Source organism: Marmota marmota, unplaced genomic scaffold (genome assembly GCF_001458135.2).
Source record: "Marmota marmota marmota unplaced genomic scaffold, marMar, whole genome shotgun sequence".
NCBI classification, from domain to species: Eukaryota; Metazoa; Chordata; class Mammalia; order Rodentia; family Sciuridae; genus Marmota; species Marmota marmota.
The window spans coordinates 17,658,370-17,676,938 of NW_026000082.1; the positions used below are offsets into that span (position 1 = coordinate 17,658,370).

General features: G+C 50.9%; 1 protein-coding gene across 1 annotated transcript in view; it reads left to right on the forward strand.

Annotated features, from left to right (window-relative positions):
• Trabd2b (TraB domain containing 2B) overlaps positions 1–18,569 on the forward strand; it is a 221,360-nt gene that overhangs the window by 180,961 nt on the left and 21,830 nt on the right. The window contains exons 3-5 of the mRNA XM_048782692.1: positions 1,786–1,932; positions 7,828–7,890; positions 7,984–8,158. Of these exons, the coding sequence (XP_048638649.1) occupies positions 1,786–1,932; positions 7,828–7,890; positions 7,984–8,158 (385 nt within the window). The remainder of the gene's footprint in view (positions 1–1,785; positions 1,933–7,827; positions 7,891–7,983; positions 8,159–18,569) is intronic.

An 18,569-nucleotide genomic window follows, 5' to 3' on the forward strand; every position in this document is an offset into this window, starting at 1 on the left:
AAGCATGGCATATCAAACATCATCACCACAGTTATGCCTAGAAACAATGGCATTTCCTGCTCATGTGGCTGAGTCAGTTGAGGCTGTGCTCTGCTGATCTTGCTGGGCTCTCCTGTCTGGGATTCGGCTGATTTAGGGTGGCCTGGCTGGACCACTCTGCCCTATGTGTCTCTCATCCCTCATTGTACTGGCCTGGGCTGCTCTCAGGGTGATGGCAGAGGGACAGGAGCAGTAGCAGCAGCAGAAGCACTCTAGTGCTTTGCTTTGGTACTTCATTTGTAGCGGTTACTGGCGTGCATTGGCCGAAGAGAGTCCAGAGTCAGAAAGGGAGGGGGCTACAAAGTTCCATGGGGAAGGGCATGGACATTGGAAGGGGTCAATATCTGGGGCCATTAATCCTTCAGTTTACTACTCACAGAGACGATGGGAGCCAAAGGTCCAGATTACTACCTTGGAAACTACTGAAGAGCTAGCCCTTGAACCTGAGGGCAGGAAAGCTTTGAGCAAAAAAGAGAAGGAAGGAGGCCATCAGAATTTAGCTTTTAACAAAAATAAAAGAAAAAGAAAGAAAGAAAACAAACAAAACAAATAAGAAAAACCATGGGATGGACTGGGAGGGGAGGGAACTGCTGGAAGAGGCTATTGCAATAGACCCAGTGAGAGATGCTGAGGCCTGAATGGGTGTGGGCCAAGAGCCCGGGGTCTTGTCATCTAAAGCATTGTGCAGAACAGAATGAGCTGGCCATGGGGACGGAACACACAGCCTGAGGCTTGGAGAGCAGTGGGGACAGGAGATCTGAGATCACCTCTTGATATTTGCTTGGGAATTGCAATGAGTTTTTCTCTTCATCTTTCCTAAATAACCCAATAATCAGGCTTCTCCCACCCATTGATCAAAGGAGTGTGGGATACGTAGTCCAGTGATGCTGGCTCCAGCTCCAGCCATGTGAAGAAGAGCCCTCCCCTCCCTGGGTCTTAGTGTCCCTGCCTAAAATGATGGCACCAAACTAGACAGTCTATCAAGGACCTTTGCACCCCAGTATTCATGTTCCTTGAGAGCCCTGATCCACAGATGCCACAGGCAGTGGGACTACTCAGGAAGTGCCCAGGGACACTGTTCAAAACACAAAGATTCTGATTCCAGAGGGCCTGACCTGGGTATCTGATTTTTGCATAGCATTCCAAGTGACACTGATAACTGGCAGGTCTGGCTGGGCATAACTGTGGCCCCAGGGATAGGCATGTTGGCCTAGAGGACAGCAGCTCTTGTGAACGTGCCTGCTGCTATGAGTGTGGACCAGATTTTGAGGACCGAGTTCCTGGGGCCTCCCCTGGATGAGGGACGCTTCCAAAGAAGGTGGTCATCCTGTTGGGCTTTGACATCTTAACAGACGTATTTGTTTTGCTTTGTTTGGATGTTCTTAGTTACAAAATGTGCTAGAACACTTCTAAGGACAGGAACACAAAAGGAATTCAGAGATAAACTCACCTAAAATTCCAAACCCAGGCAAGCACAGTCTTCATCCTGCCCTGTCATCAAATAAGATATTGAAACCTAGAGCAGGAGAGGACGGGTGTGAGCAGAGAGCTAGAGATGAGCAGGCTGACCATGCTCAGAGCAGCGGGCGGGAAGCAGGAGGTATGGAAATATCTCCTGAGCCCCCTGGTGCTAGGTGCACACACCTGTTTCAGGCACGTTGCCCTGAAATCCAGAGAGAGGAGGACCATCCTAGAGGCCAGCCAGTCCTCAGCACAGCCCTGATGCCCCTCTCTTTCCTCGGCCAGGTGCTGTTTGCCCTGAACCAGACCCTGCTGCAGCACGAGAGCGTGCGGGCTGGGAGCCTGCAGGTGCCCTACACCACAGAGGACCTCATCAAGCACTACAACTGCGGGGACCTCAACGCTGTCATCTTCAACCACGACACGTCCCAGGTGAGGCTGCTTCCTCTGCCCTAGCTCCACGGTCCCTATGTCTTCAGCTCAAAAGACCTCGAGTCAGGCCCATAGAAACCCATCTGGCATTTATTAGACACCCATTGTGTACCAGGCATGGGCCATCTCCTCTCCAACCTTGATATGCGGGGGCTGTCATCCCCTTTACAGATGGGGAAACTGAGGCTCAGAAAACGGAAAAGCCTTGCCCAAGGTCACACAGCCTATAGTTGTTGAATTATCAATTTATCAAGAGCAGTGATTTGTGCCAGGTCTGTGTGGCTGTGGGGCCTAGGACCTTGAAGCTTAGCCTATAACACCATGGAGTCCTCAGAGAGATTCAGTTCAACATCTAGGGAGACCAAGGCCCAGGGAAGAGAAAGCCCATGGTTAACAATGAACTTGAACTCCACTCCAGCCCAGGACATTCTGCCTCCATTTAAGTTCTAGAGGAAAGATTACCATTAGGCCATAGTGAATAGGGTTCTGAGAGGGCTGAGCATGGGTTTGTCCCTTCCCAGATTCCACCATCTTCCTCATTGCTCCCAGGGTCAATTCCTAGACACTTTTCCTGGCATTCAAAGCCCTCCAGAATCTGTCCTCTGCTGGTCTTGTCAGCTTAGCTCCCCACCCAATCACCTTGCTTGTTCTGGAGGCCTATAGCTCTTCTCCTAAGGGAGCCTGTCCTTTTATACCTCTGTGCCTTTGGTCAGGGGCCCTCCACCCCTCTGAGTTCCTCCACCTTGGCCATGGTCAACTCCTCTGAGAAACCTTTTCTGGTTCCCTGGATGAAGTAAAGATATTCCCCCAGGTACCTCTGTGGTCCTCCTGTGCTTCCTCTGTCATGGGACTCAGATATCCATTCATCAAAGATGCAGTAGAATTAGGCAGAAGAGGCCACTTCCCTGCTCAGGACACCCACCATCTGGGCCTTCCATTTTCCTCAGAGTCTCCACAACGGCCTGTGCGCCACACTTTCTGCCCTGCTCCCGGCCCCTCCCCCTCTGGCTATCTCCTTTACATACACTCCAGCCTTGCAGGCTCTTTGCTGTCCATGAACCCACCTCACTCACTCCTACCTTCATGCTGGCTGCTCCCTCTGCCTGGAGTGCTCTTCCCAGGCATCCCCGTGGCCCACTCCTCTCCACCTTCAATATTTACGGAGTCATCATCAGCTTAGTGAGGATGGAACCATCCACCAAGTGCAACCTAACCCCCCACTCCCACGCTTTTACATCCTTTATTATGCTTCACTTTTTCCCTGGCCTCAAAGATCCTCCAATGCAATATATGCTTGATGTGCTCATTAGTGACTATTATGTGGTCCTTTCCCTGGGAACACAAGCTCTATGAGGGCAGAAGTTGGGTCTGTTTTATTTTTGATATATCCCAACTGGCTAGAGCAGTCCCTGGCCCACAGCAGGACTCAGTAACTATTTGCTGAATGAATGAATGAATGAAATCCTTTGTAAATGCCAGGTACTATGCCTGCAAAGGAACATGGTGGGGAGCCAGAGAAAATAGCCTCTGTAGAGCTTACCCCCTCACTGGGGAGATTCAAGAAGCCATTGCTCTGTGGGGAGCAGTGTGGCTGGAGTCCATCACAGAAACAGCTAATCTAGTCAGGGCTGGGAAAAGCAGGAGAGATTCTTGCAAGGTGAGAAGCCACCGAAACTGAGTTGGACACAGACAGAAGAAGGAATGTTCCAGCAGAAAAAGTTCATGTGAACTAACCAGAGACAGAGAGTAGAAGGTGGAGTTAGAGTTCAGGCCAGAGATGTGCCAGGGCCAAGCTGTGGTGTTCTGTCTGTGTCTGCTGGGTACCCTCCAGACATGGGCTCCCTGAGGGCACAGATAATGCTGTTCATCTCTTAGTTCCTGCTGCCAAGAGGACCCCTCAGAGCCTGGCACAGAGCATGTGCCAGTAAGCAACCTTCAAACAAGCAAATGTAGGCATATTATGTGCTTGGAGCAGCTTAAAAGGTAAAAAAAGAAGGAACCACAGAGCCCGCTGTAGGAGGCTTGAGATTCTGAGGGCTGTGACTAGGTGGAAGAGAAGTGAAGGGGAGAACCCGGACACCACAAGGCTGGTAGAAATCTCATTAGTGACAGCATTATGGCAAGGCCTTGACCTGAATCACCCTCTGGGAGAGAGGTGGAGGGAGCTCTGGGCAGAGAGGCTGGCCTGGCTGTGATGTGGCCAACCTGCAAAAGGGTATGTAGGACAAGGTCCTGGCCAGGCTATGGCTGACCAAACTGAAAGAGGAAGGTGCAAGATGACCTCAGGGGATGGTGAGCTCACATTTTCTTTGGTCTGTGTTCAGAAGCACTGATTTGTCTCTGGTAGTAGAGAACTGCCTCAGGGGTCCTCCAGCAGTACCCATACTGAAGTGGGACAGAGGATGGGAGGACTGGTCCACCCATAGTACCATAGCCACCCAGGATGCACACCAGAATGCTCAGGCAGAACCTACCCTTGAGGAGGACTGGCAACTCTGCCCCAGAAACAGAAAGTCTTGTGTCAGGGTAGCAAGGCTGAACCCAGGGCTTACATGGTCTGACTGTGGTGGAGCTGCATCTGCAGTCTGTGGAGGCTGAGGATATAGAGGATGTAGGGCTAGTCACTCTGCGTGCAGCCACAGAAGGCTTCAGGGGGAGGGTGAATGGGAATGAGGCTCAAGAGTGGAGTTCACAGGGGAGAATGGAGGGAGGGGCTGGCAGGCAGAGCAGGCTGGTTGGTGGGGCATGGGGATGTGGGCCCACCTGAAGACATGATTTTGCAGAGCAGGAGGCAGATCATGCAGGGGCAAAAACTCCTGCTGATGGTGAGAGCCTGGAGAGTCTGAGCCCAAGGGTGATGTGATCAGAAAGATGCCTCAGGCTGCAGCGCCGGGGAGGATAAGCGGCCTCTGGAGGCCAGGCCAAGACAGGTACAGAGCCCAAGTAGACAGTGCTAAAGAAAGGGACTGGGTGCACCTCCCACTTGGTTCCTGCTTCCCTACTGCACTGTCCCCACCTTCAGAATTGACCGTGCCTCGGCTTCTGCAGCCCCCAGGTCACTGGTACTGTCACTGCCCCAACATGGACTGGGCCATCCCGAGGTCCTCCCCCAGGAAGACTTGCCTGTGCCCCCAGCCTACCTGAGGTGTAGGGCAGTTACATATGTGTCTTGTCCAAATGCAGACTCCTTTGAGAATGAATTACAGTTCAGAGTCAAAATGATTGACAGGTGTGGAACATCTCCTCCAACCATAAACCTGCACTGCCCTGGCCAAACCAAGACATGTGGCCCCACCATCTGCTGCTTCCAGTGAGCTCCTTTTGGCCCTCTTCAAGCATACATCACACAGCACTCTTGGGGGTATGTGCGACTCCACTACTAGGCTATGATCCCCAACTGGGGCAGCAGACCCAGTCTGAGGGTGCTCTAGGGCCCCTACCCTGACACAGGGCTGGACCTGTGGAGGATCGCACGCAGAAGGTCCTGCCAGATGGAAGGGTTTGTTGAGATCAATGTCATCAGCAGACCTGAGCACTTGACCATCAGACCTGACCAGCCTGAGCCATCTCTCACAGCCCCACCAGCCCTGCCCACCCCCCAACCCAGACTGAGCTCTGGACCCTGGGGACTTTACATGTCCTCTTTGAAATGCTATCATGCATCCTGCACTTAAACTTGTCATGGGAGATTTAAGGCCCCTGACTAGTCTAATGACATCATTAATTTGCTCCCATTTCAGCCCTGGCCCAGACCCAGGCCCCATCCTTGGCACAGAGTCCAGGCCCATCAGCATGAAAATGCAGAGAATGTCAGCCAGCAGCTGGACAGCCTGGGGAACCTGAATGTCCCCCTGATTTCTTCATGGCTTTGAAATTTAATTTTTTTTGCTCTTGATCTTGTTAATTTTTTTAAACTCCCTAAGGAATAAGTGGAATTGCATTTTGTACCAGGATACAGTTATGGTCAGGAACCTAGGAGGAGGGGTCACATGATCACGGGTCCCAGAGACCCTTGGAAGAGGGAAGGGAAGTACAGTGTTGCCTTCATGGATCTCATGGTTCTGATGACCCTCGACTTGTCCTCTCCGTCTCTACCCACAGCCCAAGGCCTCCCTTCACAGGCTGCCTGCGTCCTCACACAAGAGGTGATGAAGCCAGCGCCAGCCCCCAAGCTAAGTGTGTAATAGATGACGTTCATTGAGACTTCCTTTGTGCCATGCACTGTGTTAAGCACTTTCCAAAACATGTAATCCCTACAATAATGTATCCCCTGCTCCCCACCTTATTTCCAGTTTGGAAACGGATTCTCCCAGAGGCCAAGACACCTTCCAGTTAGAGTAAGGCCACCCAGCTAGTAAGCTGCAAAAGAGGGACTCCAACCCAAGGTGTCCTGGCTGTCTAACTTACACATATAACTGCTCTACTTCTACTGCCTCTGGGCCTGTCCACTCACCCACTCACACTGATTGAGCAAATGTTTATGTGTTGGTATAATGTGGTCTCACATTCTGCAAGCAGGGAGAGAAGTGGAAGTTGGGGAAATGAAAGACCATAAATGGGAGTGATAACCATAAGTATTTGATGAATTTCCAATGTCTGCCTTTAGAGTGGTGGTAAGAATTAGTGACAGCAGACTTTGCTTGCAGACTTCTGCAAGCAAAAGTCTGGAGATGGTAGTGACACTGATGGGTTGTGGGGAAGGAGAGGCTGTCTGTGACTCACTGCCTCCATTTCTTCCTTGGCCCCATGCATACATTCAAGGAGATGGTGCTGGCTGGCTAGGCTTGCAATCCAGATTGGAAAGGTGAAACGCTGGGCATCAAAGAACACAGGAGAGCAATTGAAGTCAGGAAGGGTCAACATCAATGTATGTTCAAGTTTTAGGACCTCTCAGAGGGCATTTTGTCCAGGTACCAGGAACCCAGAATGACAAAGATTCTGTTTTTGAACTCAGACAGCTCTCTGCATAGTTTAAGAGCACATTTGCAGTACTGTTGCCAGTCCCCGTGACTGGCTGTGGAGGGCAGGATGATGAAGAGCCCAGGGCTGAGAAACCTTGGCAATTACAAAACAGGTTGTGGAACAAGTGTCAAATGGAAGAAGCTGTGGTCCTGGGGTTGAAATTTTCAAGAAGGGACCAAAAGTGTAAGAGGGGCAGGGGGCAATGCTGCAGTTGTAGCTCAGTAGAGCACTTGCCTAGCGTGTATGAGACACTAGGTTTAATCCTCAGCACCACATAAAAATAAAGGAGAGAGAGAGAGAGAGGAGAGAGAGAGAGACAGAGAGAGAGAGAGAGAAAGAGACCCCAAAGGGTTTGTGTTATGTCCTGAGAAGTGGCAGAGCCAGGGGTAGGTAGATGGTGACTTAGACATTGGAAGAACTGAAGGTGATGCTACCCGCTCTCTTCTCTGTAGAGTGGGGTGAGCCAAATGCAGTTCAAGGCAGCACCCCATTTAACCCCATGAAAACATCAGTCCTGTCCTATAAATGAGAAAACTGGGGATCAAAAATGTTAAGTAACTTTCCCAGCACTACACAGTGTCAGACAGGGTTGAGAAAGCTCATGTCAACCTAATTCCATACCTTGTGGTCTTCCTGCCACACCAGGCAGATGGATTGACCCCCACACCCTCTTGCTGAACAGAATTCATTGCATGTGGCAGTGCTAGGCTCAGCACTAAAGGGAGAGATGAATATGGTCCCAGCATACTCATACTCAGTGTCTAGGAGCTGAGGTTCGCCAGGGCAGATCAGGAGGCAGGATGGCACACATACCATTGCAGTAGCCAGGATTCTCAGGATGGCTCTGTCACTTCACTAGCTGAGTGACTTTGCACATATCTCAGGATATTTTCTGCTCTTGTTTGCTTCATCTGTAAACAATACTTATTTCAGAGGATATTGGAATTGATGACAGGCATGCACGAAGCATGTAGCCCACTGTCCAGCCTCGTAAAGGTAAGTTGCCCAGCCCTGCCTGTGCGGCGTGTGTATCTGATATGCACCCTGCTCTGTCAAGAATGGAAGGCAGCCTCTGTCTTGCCTTTGCAGCTACCCAATTTTATCAACACTACCCTCCCACCGCATGAGCAAGTGACAGCCCAGGAGATTGACAGCTACTTCCGCCAGGAGCTTATCTACAAGAGGAATGAACGCATGGGGAAGAGGGTCATGGCGCTTCTGCAGGAGAATGAAGACAAGATCTGCTTCTTCGCCTTTGGAGCAGGTTTGGAGCCCTGACCTCTACTTCATGAAGGGAAAAGTCAAAGCCCAGAGTGGGGCAGGAAAGCAACAGAGCTGGGACCTAAACTGTCCTTCTGCTATGGACAAGGGTCCTTCCATAACAGACCTTGTGGGCTAGGGAAGTGACCCTGCCAAGTCCAGGTTAATTTCCCAAGCTCTTTCCTGCCCCAGGGGCCATACTGAGAGCTTCCACTGTCCATCCCAATCTCAGGCCCACCCAACAGAGCCAGAGTTGAGGCTGTGAGGGCTTTGTGGCCCCAGGGAGGTGCTGGGCTCTGGCAATCGACAGTCCTGGCTCTAGGTCCCACTCTACCTGAGTCACCTTAGCTATTACCTTCTCAAAGTCTCAATTCCCTCTTCCATAAATGGGAGTGATAACCATAAGTATTTGATGAATTTCCAATGTCTGCCTTTAGAGTGGTGGTAAGAATTAGTGACAGCATTTAAATAACCTGTCACATAATAAGAACTCAAATGGCAGCCAAGATGACCATCAGCACTATAACACATATAATCACAATATGGATCCATGAACTTGATGCTCTCTGTTGGGGGATCAGCCTCTTCATGCAGAGGTTCATGCAGATGTTCAGGTGCAGGGCTTGCTGAGCGTCTCTCTTCTCCTTCACTCTTCCTTCTTTTTCCTGTGGATGTCTCTGCCGGTGACAGCAATATTTATCTTGGGACCAGGATATGATATGTCTTCAGTAACTTTGCTCAATAGCTTATAGCAACATTTTTTTCCTGCTAGAATCACCTGCAATTTGGGTTGACAGAATTCACTTCCTGTTTCTTGAGAAGTAAAGGCGATGTTGACAATGCTGTCCCCTGCCCTCCCTTTCCCTGGCCCATCCTCAGACACACTGCCCTCCAGGTCCAGCACTCAGTCTAACCCACAGGGGACCCTATGGATGCCCCGACTTTATGATAGGGTATGTCCAGTGTTTGAGGTCTGCTCCTCCACCACCCGTTCAACCCCAAATCCTTCAAGGGCAAGAGCCAAGGGTACATCTGTCTGGGCTGCTCTTTCCTCCTCTGCATCCCCTAGCACAGTTCAAGGACAAAGAAGGGGCTTAGACACTGACACAGGCCCTCAGAGACAGTCCCACAGCAGCTAGACAGAAAGAGACCTGGGCTCATGTTAGAGCACTTCCATGGCCCACTGTGGCCTTAGCAAGACTAGTCCCTTCTCCCAGCCTTAGTTTATTCATCTGAACATGAAAAGCCAGGACTGGCCTGGGCCATCTAGGATTATAGGAGCTGTTTAGGCACAGGTGTCAGGGAAAGTAGAGGTCTCGCAGAGGGTCTGGAGGAGCCTGCAGGAGCAGAACATTGACTGATCTCATAGAGAGGGCAGGGCCACTCTCCTGCTGCAGGACACCTGTCAAAGGCCTGGTGTGCGTCAGGACAATTTGGAGGACCCATGCAGAGAAGTGGTCCTCAAGCACCCTCTCCCCCTCCTGCACCACCCAGAGGCCCACCACCCCCCTATGGTCCTCTGGGCAGTGCATCCTGCACTGGAGCAGCCTCAGAGACTCCAACGGGCAACCAGTGTGTGTCATTCACCTCCAGCCTCCCCCTTAGCCCCAGGAGGAGCCCCAGAGAGTGAGTCTGAGACAGGCCAGTGACAGCCAGCTGCCCCACTTGAATAGATGGTTCCCACCTGCCTGCCCCAGGACCCAGGACCAGAGTCACCCAGCACCTGGGTGTTCTGAAGCTCTCTTTGGCAGATGAAACTGTGTCTAAAGAGGAAAAGCACAGCAGTGTGGGCAGCCCTAGATGCTGACCTCCTCTCCTGAAACTCCAGATCCATGGAGGCATGATGTCCACTCAATACCAGGCCAGCACACAAGTGTCATGCCCAGCTCCACTCTCCCATCTCCAGAAATCTGTCAGGCACTGGTCAGATCTGCAGACAGACCACCAGAAAGACCCCAAACTCATTCACTCTGTCCCTGCCCTCACTGCTAGCCCAGTCCAAGCCTTCACAGCTCCCACTTCCCTGCCTTCTCCCGCCTCTAGACTGCTCCCCACATTATAACTGGTGGATGGGGCTGCATCTGTCTCCCACCCTCACCTTGGGCTCTGGAAGGGTAGGCACCATTTAATCGTCTCTGTGTCTTTGATGTTGAATGAAAGAATGAACATTGACCAGAGCTCCCATCCTGGTCTCCCCTGGTCTGGTGAGCTTCTTAGGCTAAGCCGGCAGTAAAGTGGGGTAAAGCAGCCCCACCTTGCTCTCATGGACCCTCCATGCAAAACAAAAGGTCTGGAGCCACACACAGCCTGCTGGTGGCCACCACTTCTTACTCAGCTATGCCTAGAACAAATGGCCAACTCTGCACAGCAAATCTCTCAACCCAGGAATTATGCAACCTTCCAGCCACAACTAACCATGGGCAAACTGAAGGCCACAAGGGCAGGGGCATGAGCAAAGCTCAATGAGCTGGGGACCGAGCCAGTCAGGACACCAGTCAGGAAGCTGTGACCCAGAACTCTGAACAGTGAGCAGGGCAGCCAGCCAACAGAGTGGGCCTGTAGCAGACAGAGTACTGGCCCAGAACGTGTTCACACAAAACTGGTGACAAGAGCCTAATCTGCTCTTTAGGTTCCCGTGGGCACGTCACTCCCAAGTCCCACACCAGAGGACAGGCTGAAGGATTTATGCCCAGGACCCCAGTGGCACACTCCCTCAGTACAGCGCCTGTCTGGGGCCTCTGTGGGTCCATTGTGGGCCATCCCAGACTGAGAAGGGGGACCTGAGGCTCAGCTGGCCTCCTGTTGCCAATCCTTGCTGGGTCCTCAAGGAAAGCAGAGGAACCCCAAGGCTGCGGGAATGAGGGGGGCCCACACCACCAGAAAGATACTTAGCCACCCCAGGCATATTGTCTGCTCACTCCAGAGACTCTCTGAGCCAGACTCCATGGGTGTTTCCAGAGAATATCTTAGGAAATAGCCTCACCAGGTGTGGGACCAGGCACTGCCAAGGTCCTGCCCTTCCAGGCTGAGGTCCTGCCATAACATGGTAGGTCACCTTTGGAATCCAGCCCAGGAAAAGAAGGTGAGAGATTGAGCCTCCAACTGCCTGGACCCTCCAGCACTTATGAAGGCCCTTCCCCACCCAGCTCCATAACCCTGCCCTGTGAGCCCAGCAGGACGGGCAGGGATGCTTACTCCTTGGGGCAGTCTGGTCCTTCTCTGTGCTGCTCTCCAGGGGCTTCAAAGGCTGAGGTCTTGTCAGGAGGCCTGGATGTGAAACCTGGCTCTACCACTGTCAGCTAGGAGACCCTAGGAAAGCCATTCCACCTCCAAGGGCCTCAATCTCTCGTCTATAAAAATGGGGATAATGCAGTTGCTTCATTAGATTATGCTAGATACATTCATTCGGCTCTGTTAGAGGAATTATTTTAATAAAAATGCCTAGTAAGTGCCAGCCACCATGCCAGGTTCTCCAATTATGTTACTTCTGATCTTTACAATAACACCATGAGATGGGTTTAATTATAGATTCCTCATTTTGCACATGAAAACTAAAGTGCAGATGAGTGGCTTTCTCCAGGCCCACAGATAAATCTTCAACTTGTGCCCTGGCCTTCAATGTACAATGTGCATTCTTAGCCCTTTCCTGCACATTATACCCCTGCTGGATGTGTTCAGAACTGTTGGTAGTTGCCTGCAAAGGGGTGTTTGTTTAGCTGACACATCTCACAGATGTACGTGTGTACTGGTGTCTGAGATGTTTCAGCAATGTGGCACAACTTGACCTCTCCCAGAGGTTATGCAGCAGGCTCACAGACAGTAGAGTCCAGACATGCAAGAGAAAAACACCTGGCCACCTGCTATTTGTCAGGGTCCTGGGTCCTGGGTAATAGACCCATGCCTGGGTAATATTTGGAGGCTCAGATGGAAACCCTGCCTCACTGGGAGTTGACTGTGGCCAGTGTGGAACACACCATGTGAACACTGCCATGGGTGATGTATGCCAGCCCATGGGGAGAGGAGGCCCATTCTTAACTACCAGGCTCATGCATGTGCACAAGAGCCTCTGAGATCTCCTAGTCCATTCACTTGTAGAAGTGGATTCTTGGATTTTTTTTTTTCTAATTGGCAAGTAACTGAAGAAAAGGAGTATGATGGTAAACTCTTTATTAGCTAAATTTCTTCAATTTGCAGGTTTATCTAGTGTTCTGGAATTATCTTGTTAACATTATTTGAAATTAAAACATCCATTACTTTAAAAAATTGTGATGATAGAAGACAGAAAGGGGTCTCAAGGTCCTTCCTGAGCAAAATAAAAGCTGGAGAAAGTATTTATAAAAACTGGTAACTATGTTTCCCCCAATTCACCCACCTGTTATTGAAGATAGGAAAACGTTCAGCATGCTCAAGACACAATGGAAGAATGCCCTAGAGTAGCTGAGGCTGCACAAACAGAGAAAAAGAGGTTCCAGAGCCAGGAAAGGAGGGAGCAGAGATCAGGTAGAGGAGGAAACCTCTTTACCTGAAACCGGAGAAAGGGACGGAGAGGGTCCGCAGGCAGGTAGCTTGGTGCTTCAAAGGTGAGTGAGTCCTCTACTGATGGCTTCTAATCAGATCTCCATTCTCTAAGTGGAAGGTGCAGTCATCTGCAGGGAAAGAGGAGGAAGGTGGGAAGATTCTTGATTTGAAGAGAGGAGAATATTTGACATAAATGCAAGAGAGATTGGCTATAAGACCCACCAGTATAGGAAGTTAATAGATTTAACACCTGGGCCAACTGTGATTGATTGGTAATAGCTACCTGGAATGTGATGCTGCACAGGGAGATCAAATCACATCAGAGTCCAACAGAGAAAAGTCCTGCTTGATCTGTGATTGTGCTGTGGACTGTAATGCCAGCACATGCCTGAAATGTACCTACTTTATCTGCTAGGAACAAGGACCCATGACACTAACAAGTAGCAATTTTTAATATTTTCTCTGGCAACACTAAACAGCTAGAGTGCGAAGGCAGATGCTGTCTCCCAGTTCTTGCTCCTGACTTTACCCTAGCACCGCCTCCTCAGTGACCACCCCATTACATGTAAACTACTCCAGGACAGGGCCCACTCACCTCAGAGTTGTCAACACCTAGTAGACGTTCTAGAAAGACACGCTGGATCAAATCATGTAGACACCCATTCATTCCATTTAGTCACATGGTATCTCCTGGTATCCCCAGGCCTCATGGTGGTGGTGGGTGTGTGGAAGATGTCTCAGTCCTGGGCACTAGAAGAGAATGACAATTTTAGTACTAATTACAAGGAAAAAGGTTTTCTCAAGATATTTAGTCATTACCTATGAGTCCTCCAGCCATTTTTTTTTCATGTAGGAACTAGAAGAACTGGGCTTAAAACATGAACCAGATTCAGAGGTGAGCCAGGTACTCTCGAGGGCCCATTCATTTCCCATTCACTGGCTCTGACAGCCAGTGGTTGTCACACAATCTATATCCCTAGCACTCTATGGTGTGAATAGAATGCTAACTTCTGACATTCCAAAATCCTTCCTCCCCAATATTCTTCTAAGATTGCCTGGTTCTAATATACTAACATTCTAGCAGCATAGCACTCTTACATTCTAGAACAATTTGCTTCAACTACTCTTGGAGTCTTTGGGAGAAGTGTAGGGCTAAGAGCCTTCCAGGACCTGGAGATCCCTCCTGGTAGGGCTGGTATCACCTGCCACACAGGAAGCAAAAGTCCAAACAGAAAGCAGGATTTGAAGGGTTCTAAAGCAGTTCTGTGAACATTATAGACAGAGCTACCATCTCTGAGTGTCCACATATCCATCACATTCAGCCACCAAGTTCCTGTCTTTTTCCTACACTGCTAAAGTGCAACAAACCCATAATCAGAACCATTCAATCATGCTTCTGGGGCTGGAGCATGAACAGATTAGCAGTGAAGACCCCAAGTTGAGAGCAAAGAGAGATATAAGCTCCAAACATATTTTTATTAATGGCAACAACAATTGCTCCCTGGAGAATGGGCACCATCCTACTTGAAGAGCACCCATATCCATCAATTCATATGACCCCACATCCTCAGTTTCTCCTGGAGGGAGACAAGATGGTATTTCTCATTCCATTTGCCAAATAGGCACACCAAGTGCAGATGGGATTTCCAAGAGTCTGAGAACTAAAGTGAAATGCTGCTAGTCCTCTCAGTGATTCTTGCTGATGACCAACTGCCCTAAGAAAACCATTTAGCTGGTTCTTAGACCTTCTGTTCTGCTAAGAATGTCCTTCCCCTCTTCTACTGGGCTCCCTCCAAGTCCCAAGGTTTCCCTCCCACAGCTTTGCTCATGCTGAGCATATTTGTCTTAGTTCAGTCCAGGCTGCCCACTGCCCACTCCCTGCATACTGAGAAGGTGTTCACCCCCTACTTGTTGAATGAATGACTGCACCAACCCCGAGGTTTAGAAGCAGAAGTGCCCCTGCCCCTGCATCACCCCATTGCAAAACAAGGTCTAGAACTGAGTCTTCTGCCCCATGTTGGGAAGCTATGGGGTCCAGCAACATCATAGCTGCCCTTTGGAAGGTGAGACAAAGAAAGGTATTGACAAATTAAAAAAGACCTAAGAGGAAGAGTCCCAGGTCCTGTTGACTAAACATTCGGGCGGAGGCCGAGGAAGTGGTTCAGTGTTAAGCAGGAGGGTTTTTATGGAGAGGAGGCAGCGAGATGGTTAGGAAGAGAACAGCAAAAAGGGAAAGAAAGGACAAGGGGGAGTGTTAGGTCAAGGCCATGAAAGCAGAAAAGGGAAACAGCCAGGTGTCCTGCAAATGTCTTGCTTTCTGAGACCTTGTGTGTGACTTCCCCCTACCCACCTGCACAGTAAGGTGCTGAGACAAAGTGAGGTATCAACCTCTTCTAGCCTCAGCACCCAGCAGTTACATGCTTGCTAGCAAAGGCTTCAGCACCTGGCACTGAAGGAGGCAAGCTATGTCAGAGAAGGCTTCCTGGAGGAGGGGTGAGCCCGTGGAAATGTCCCCTGCACAGGTCCCCTTTGTGCCCAGAGTCCTCAGACTAAGACCCACACCCACCTCCTTCCCAGCTGGGTTTTCCACTCATGAGTGGGCTTAGGAACTGAAGACCCTCAGAGCTTGAGACTGGTCCTAGAATAGCAGCCATGGTCCTTCTAGGGCCTTTAAACCTTAGAAAGTAGAGAGAGCACACGCCCAGCCCAGCTGCCCTCTCCTCTCCCAGGCAAGCATCCCCTGGCCTGCCACACAGCCTCTGGAAGTGTTTCAGAATTTCCAAGGATGGTGCTTCAAAGGATCCCTGCCGCCCACCACAGATACATCTGGCTGCTGGCACATCTGCTATGGGCTGTGATCCTTGGCCAGAGGCGCCGTTCCTAGTTCAGCCCAAAGCACCCAGCCGGCCAGAGCAGCATCCCCTCCTGACTCCTCCATAGCTTTCCTGCTCTGGAACAGGGAGAGTCAAGAGGAATGGAGAGTGATATCCCAGCCTGTGTCCCTAGGCTGCTCTTTGAAGGAGCAGTTATGGGTCTCAGCTAGAGGCTTGGCACTCTTGCTAGATGGAGAGTGTGGGGAAGGTGAGAGGAGAGGAAGGGGTCATAGGTTTAGAGCAGGCACTTTGAAGCCAGACTGTGTCACCTAGAAATTCATGGCCTCTCTCATGAGAACTAGCCTTGGGCAGATCAGTTGCTCTCCCCATCCTCAGAGGCCTCCTCTGTGATAAGCCTGAGAGTCAGTGGCTGGCCCTTGTGCACTCAGGGCCTGGCATGGCCCTCTCATTCCATCAGTGTGACCTGGTCCCTCAGAGCCTGAAGTCCTCTAGGGACAGAACTCCTACACCAAGAAAGGAGGACAGGGCAGAGGGAATGAAATATTCTGTGGCAGTACAAGGAAATCCCTAGAGCTGGGGTCAACTCCAAGTGACAGTGAGGCCCAGCAAGTGGTAAACCTCTATCCCTGCCCAGGTTGCTAGCCAACAGGGAGTCCTGGGGCCCTGAGATGTTGTAATTCAGGAAAGGGGTCTGCAGAGTTACAATGGGTGATTACCAGGGCTGAGCACTGACCCTTGCAGTCCACAGAACCCATCACAAGCCACCTCCTGTGCTGGCCTGGGATCACCCTGCACAGTCTGCCTGGATTTGAAATGGTCTTGCTTAGGAGGAAAGGGGACCATCTCTGAATCATCACAGGGTCCCCAGGGCCTGACATATGTCTCACATGTAGTAAGCCCCAGTAAAGTCTTGTGGAGAAAGTACTGTGGGCTCCAAGCCCTCAGGGCCCAGACTTAGGTCAAAACACCCAGGGCTTATGTCCTTACCCCTGGGACACAGCATTCACAAAGAGGAGGCTTCCTGGTCTCTAACCAAATGTTAATCTTAAAAGGATCTTACCCAAATAAAATGAAAGATTCAAACCTTAAGGATTTTAGAAGAACCAAAAGCAATGGGGGACACCTTCTAATAGAAAGTTCACACCTAGGGGAGGTCCTGAGTGGGACCCAGTCTGGACAACTGTCAGACATGTGGCACAAGCCCCAGAGCAGATCCTGCTCCAGAGGAAGCCTTCTCTGTCTCCAGAGGAAGACTTCTCTGTCTCCAGAGCCTCAGCATCCACAGCCGCCTCCACCGTCCCTTGACACAGTTACACCCCATGCCATGCTTGAGCTTAGACCCAGCTCTGCTCCAGCTCTGCCCCTTTCTGCCTGTGTGACACTGGGCAAGTTGTGTTCGCCTCAGCAGGACTCTCATGAAGCTGAATGGGTAAATGAATCCAAAGCATTTTGGCACATTCCTAGTGCTGGAGCAATGATAGGCGGGTTGCTCCTCTTAGTATTTGTATCTGCCTTTGCAATACTGAGGGCAGAGCCATGCTGGCCAGTGATGTCCCGGGGCTCTTTCATTTCTGACATCCTACATTCCAGCACCACCCATAGCAGAGCAGGAATTAAAGCCTGCTAAGGTGGCAAGATGCGCTGGTTCCACACAGACATCACCAACTCCCTGTAGGGTGCCAGTGTCCCCCTTGGCACAGGCCTGACCAGCACCTATCAGCCTTACACATCCCCAAGGATGGAGCACCACTTCCCTTACCATTGGGCAGAGAATTCTTTGATCGCAGCCAAAATCTGCCCCTTCACCTTGTCCTGAAGCCATCAGAATCCTATGACTGGTCCCTTTGCCCCAAACCTCACTGAAGCCCACCTGGCCTTTCTCTGTGTATTCCAATTGCAGATCCTGCTGGTGCAGACCCACTCGGCTGCTCTCCTCTGCGCCTGTCCTTGCGCTGCCCTCTGCCTTTCTTGGAACACCCTCACACCTCTCCCTCTGGGTCCCACACCTTCCTCTTCAGCCCCATCCTCCCTGGCATCCGTCCATCACTTCATGGCTCATGCTGGCCTGTAAGTGTTTGTTAGCCAGTCTCCCCCTCCACACTGTGACCTCCTCAGGGGTAGGGACTCTGAGCCTCGGCTTCTGGTCTGTAGCTGGGTACAGAGAAGATGTCATTCTAGTCCTCACTGATGTGAGAAGACCCAGCCCTGCCTGGGCCAGCTACAGAAGAGGAGGCTCATGTCTGCCTGCTCACTGCCACACATTCCTTGGCAGACTGGAAGCTCTCGGTGCCCCCAATTGTCCATCCCTCTGCTGGCCCACCCATCCAGTCCTCCTGTCACACTTCCTCAAAAAAACAAACACTACTGTAGCTTGATATCCTGCCGGAGGCCCTGGCAATGAGATTCTCATTTGAAAGTTTCCCTTGCATTAATTTCAGACGGAACATAAATACGGGCTTGGGATTCCTCCTCCAGGAGGAGAAAGCTAGAGCCCCGGCGTACTCACTGGAGAGAAAACATGTGTGCTGGCCCACGTTACTTTGAGGCCTGTGCAGGAACATCTGGTTCTCCCCTCCTCCTCCTCTGCCCAGCCCCCAATGTGATCTTGGAATTGCCCTGTTAATTGGTGTATTGTTCTCACTGAGCATTTGTACACTTTTCTCTCCAATCTGCTGAACCTTGGAAGGTGCACAAGTTTCTGACAATTTCCTGCCCCCAAACGCGAACTTGGGATCTGCTATGGGCTGTGATCCTTGGCCAGAGGCGCCAAGGATCTTTACGGTGGGGGTACCGGAACATGCAGCGAACTGGAACATCTCTGAGTTGAAGTCCAAGCTTTGCCTCTTACCACGTGTATGACCTTGGGCAAGTCCCATCCCCTCGCTGAGCCTCAGTTTCTTATCTGTACACTGGGGACCTCCCAGGGGCTGCTTGTGAGGATGAAATGAAACAGTTCAGAAGCATCACGTACCTGGGAGCTTCGTGAAGTATGAGTGTGTGTTCAGGTCACCTGTAATGGGAGCACAGGGGTGGGAGGACTCAGGAGACCCTGGGACTCTATGT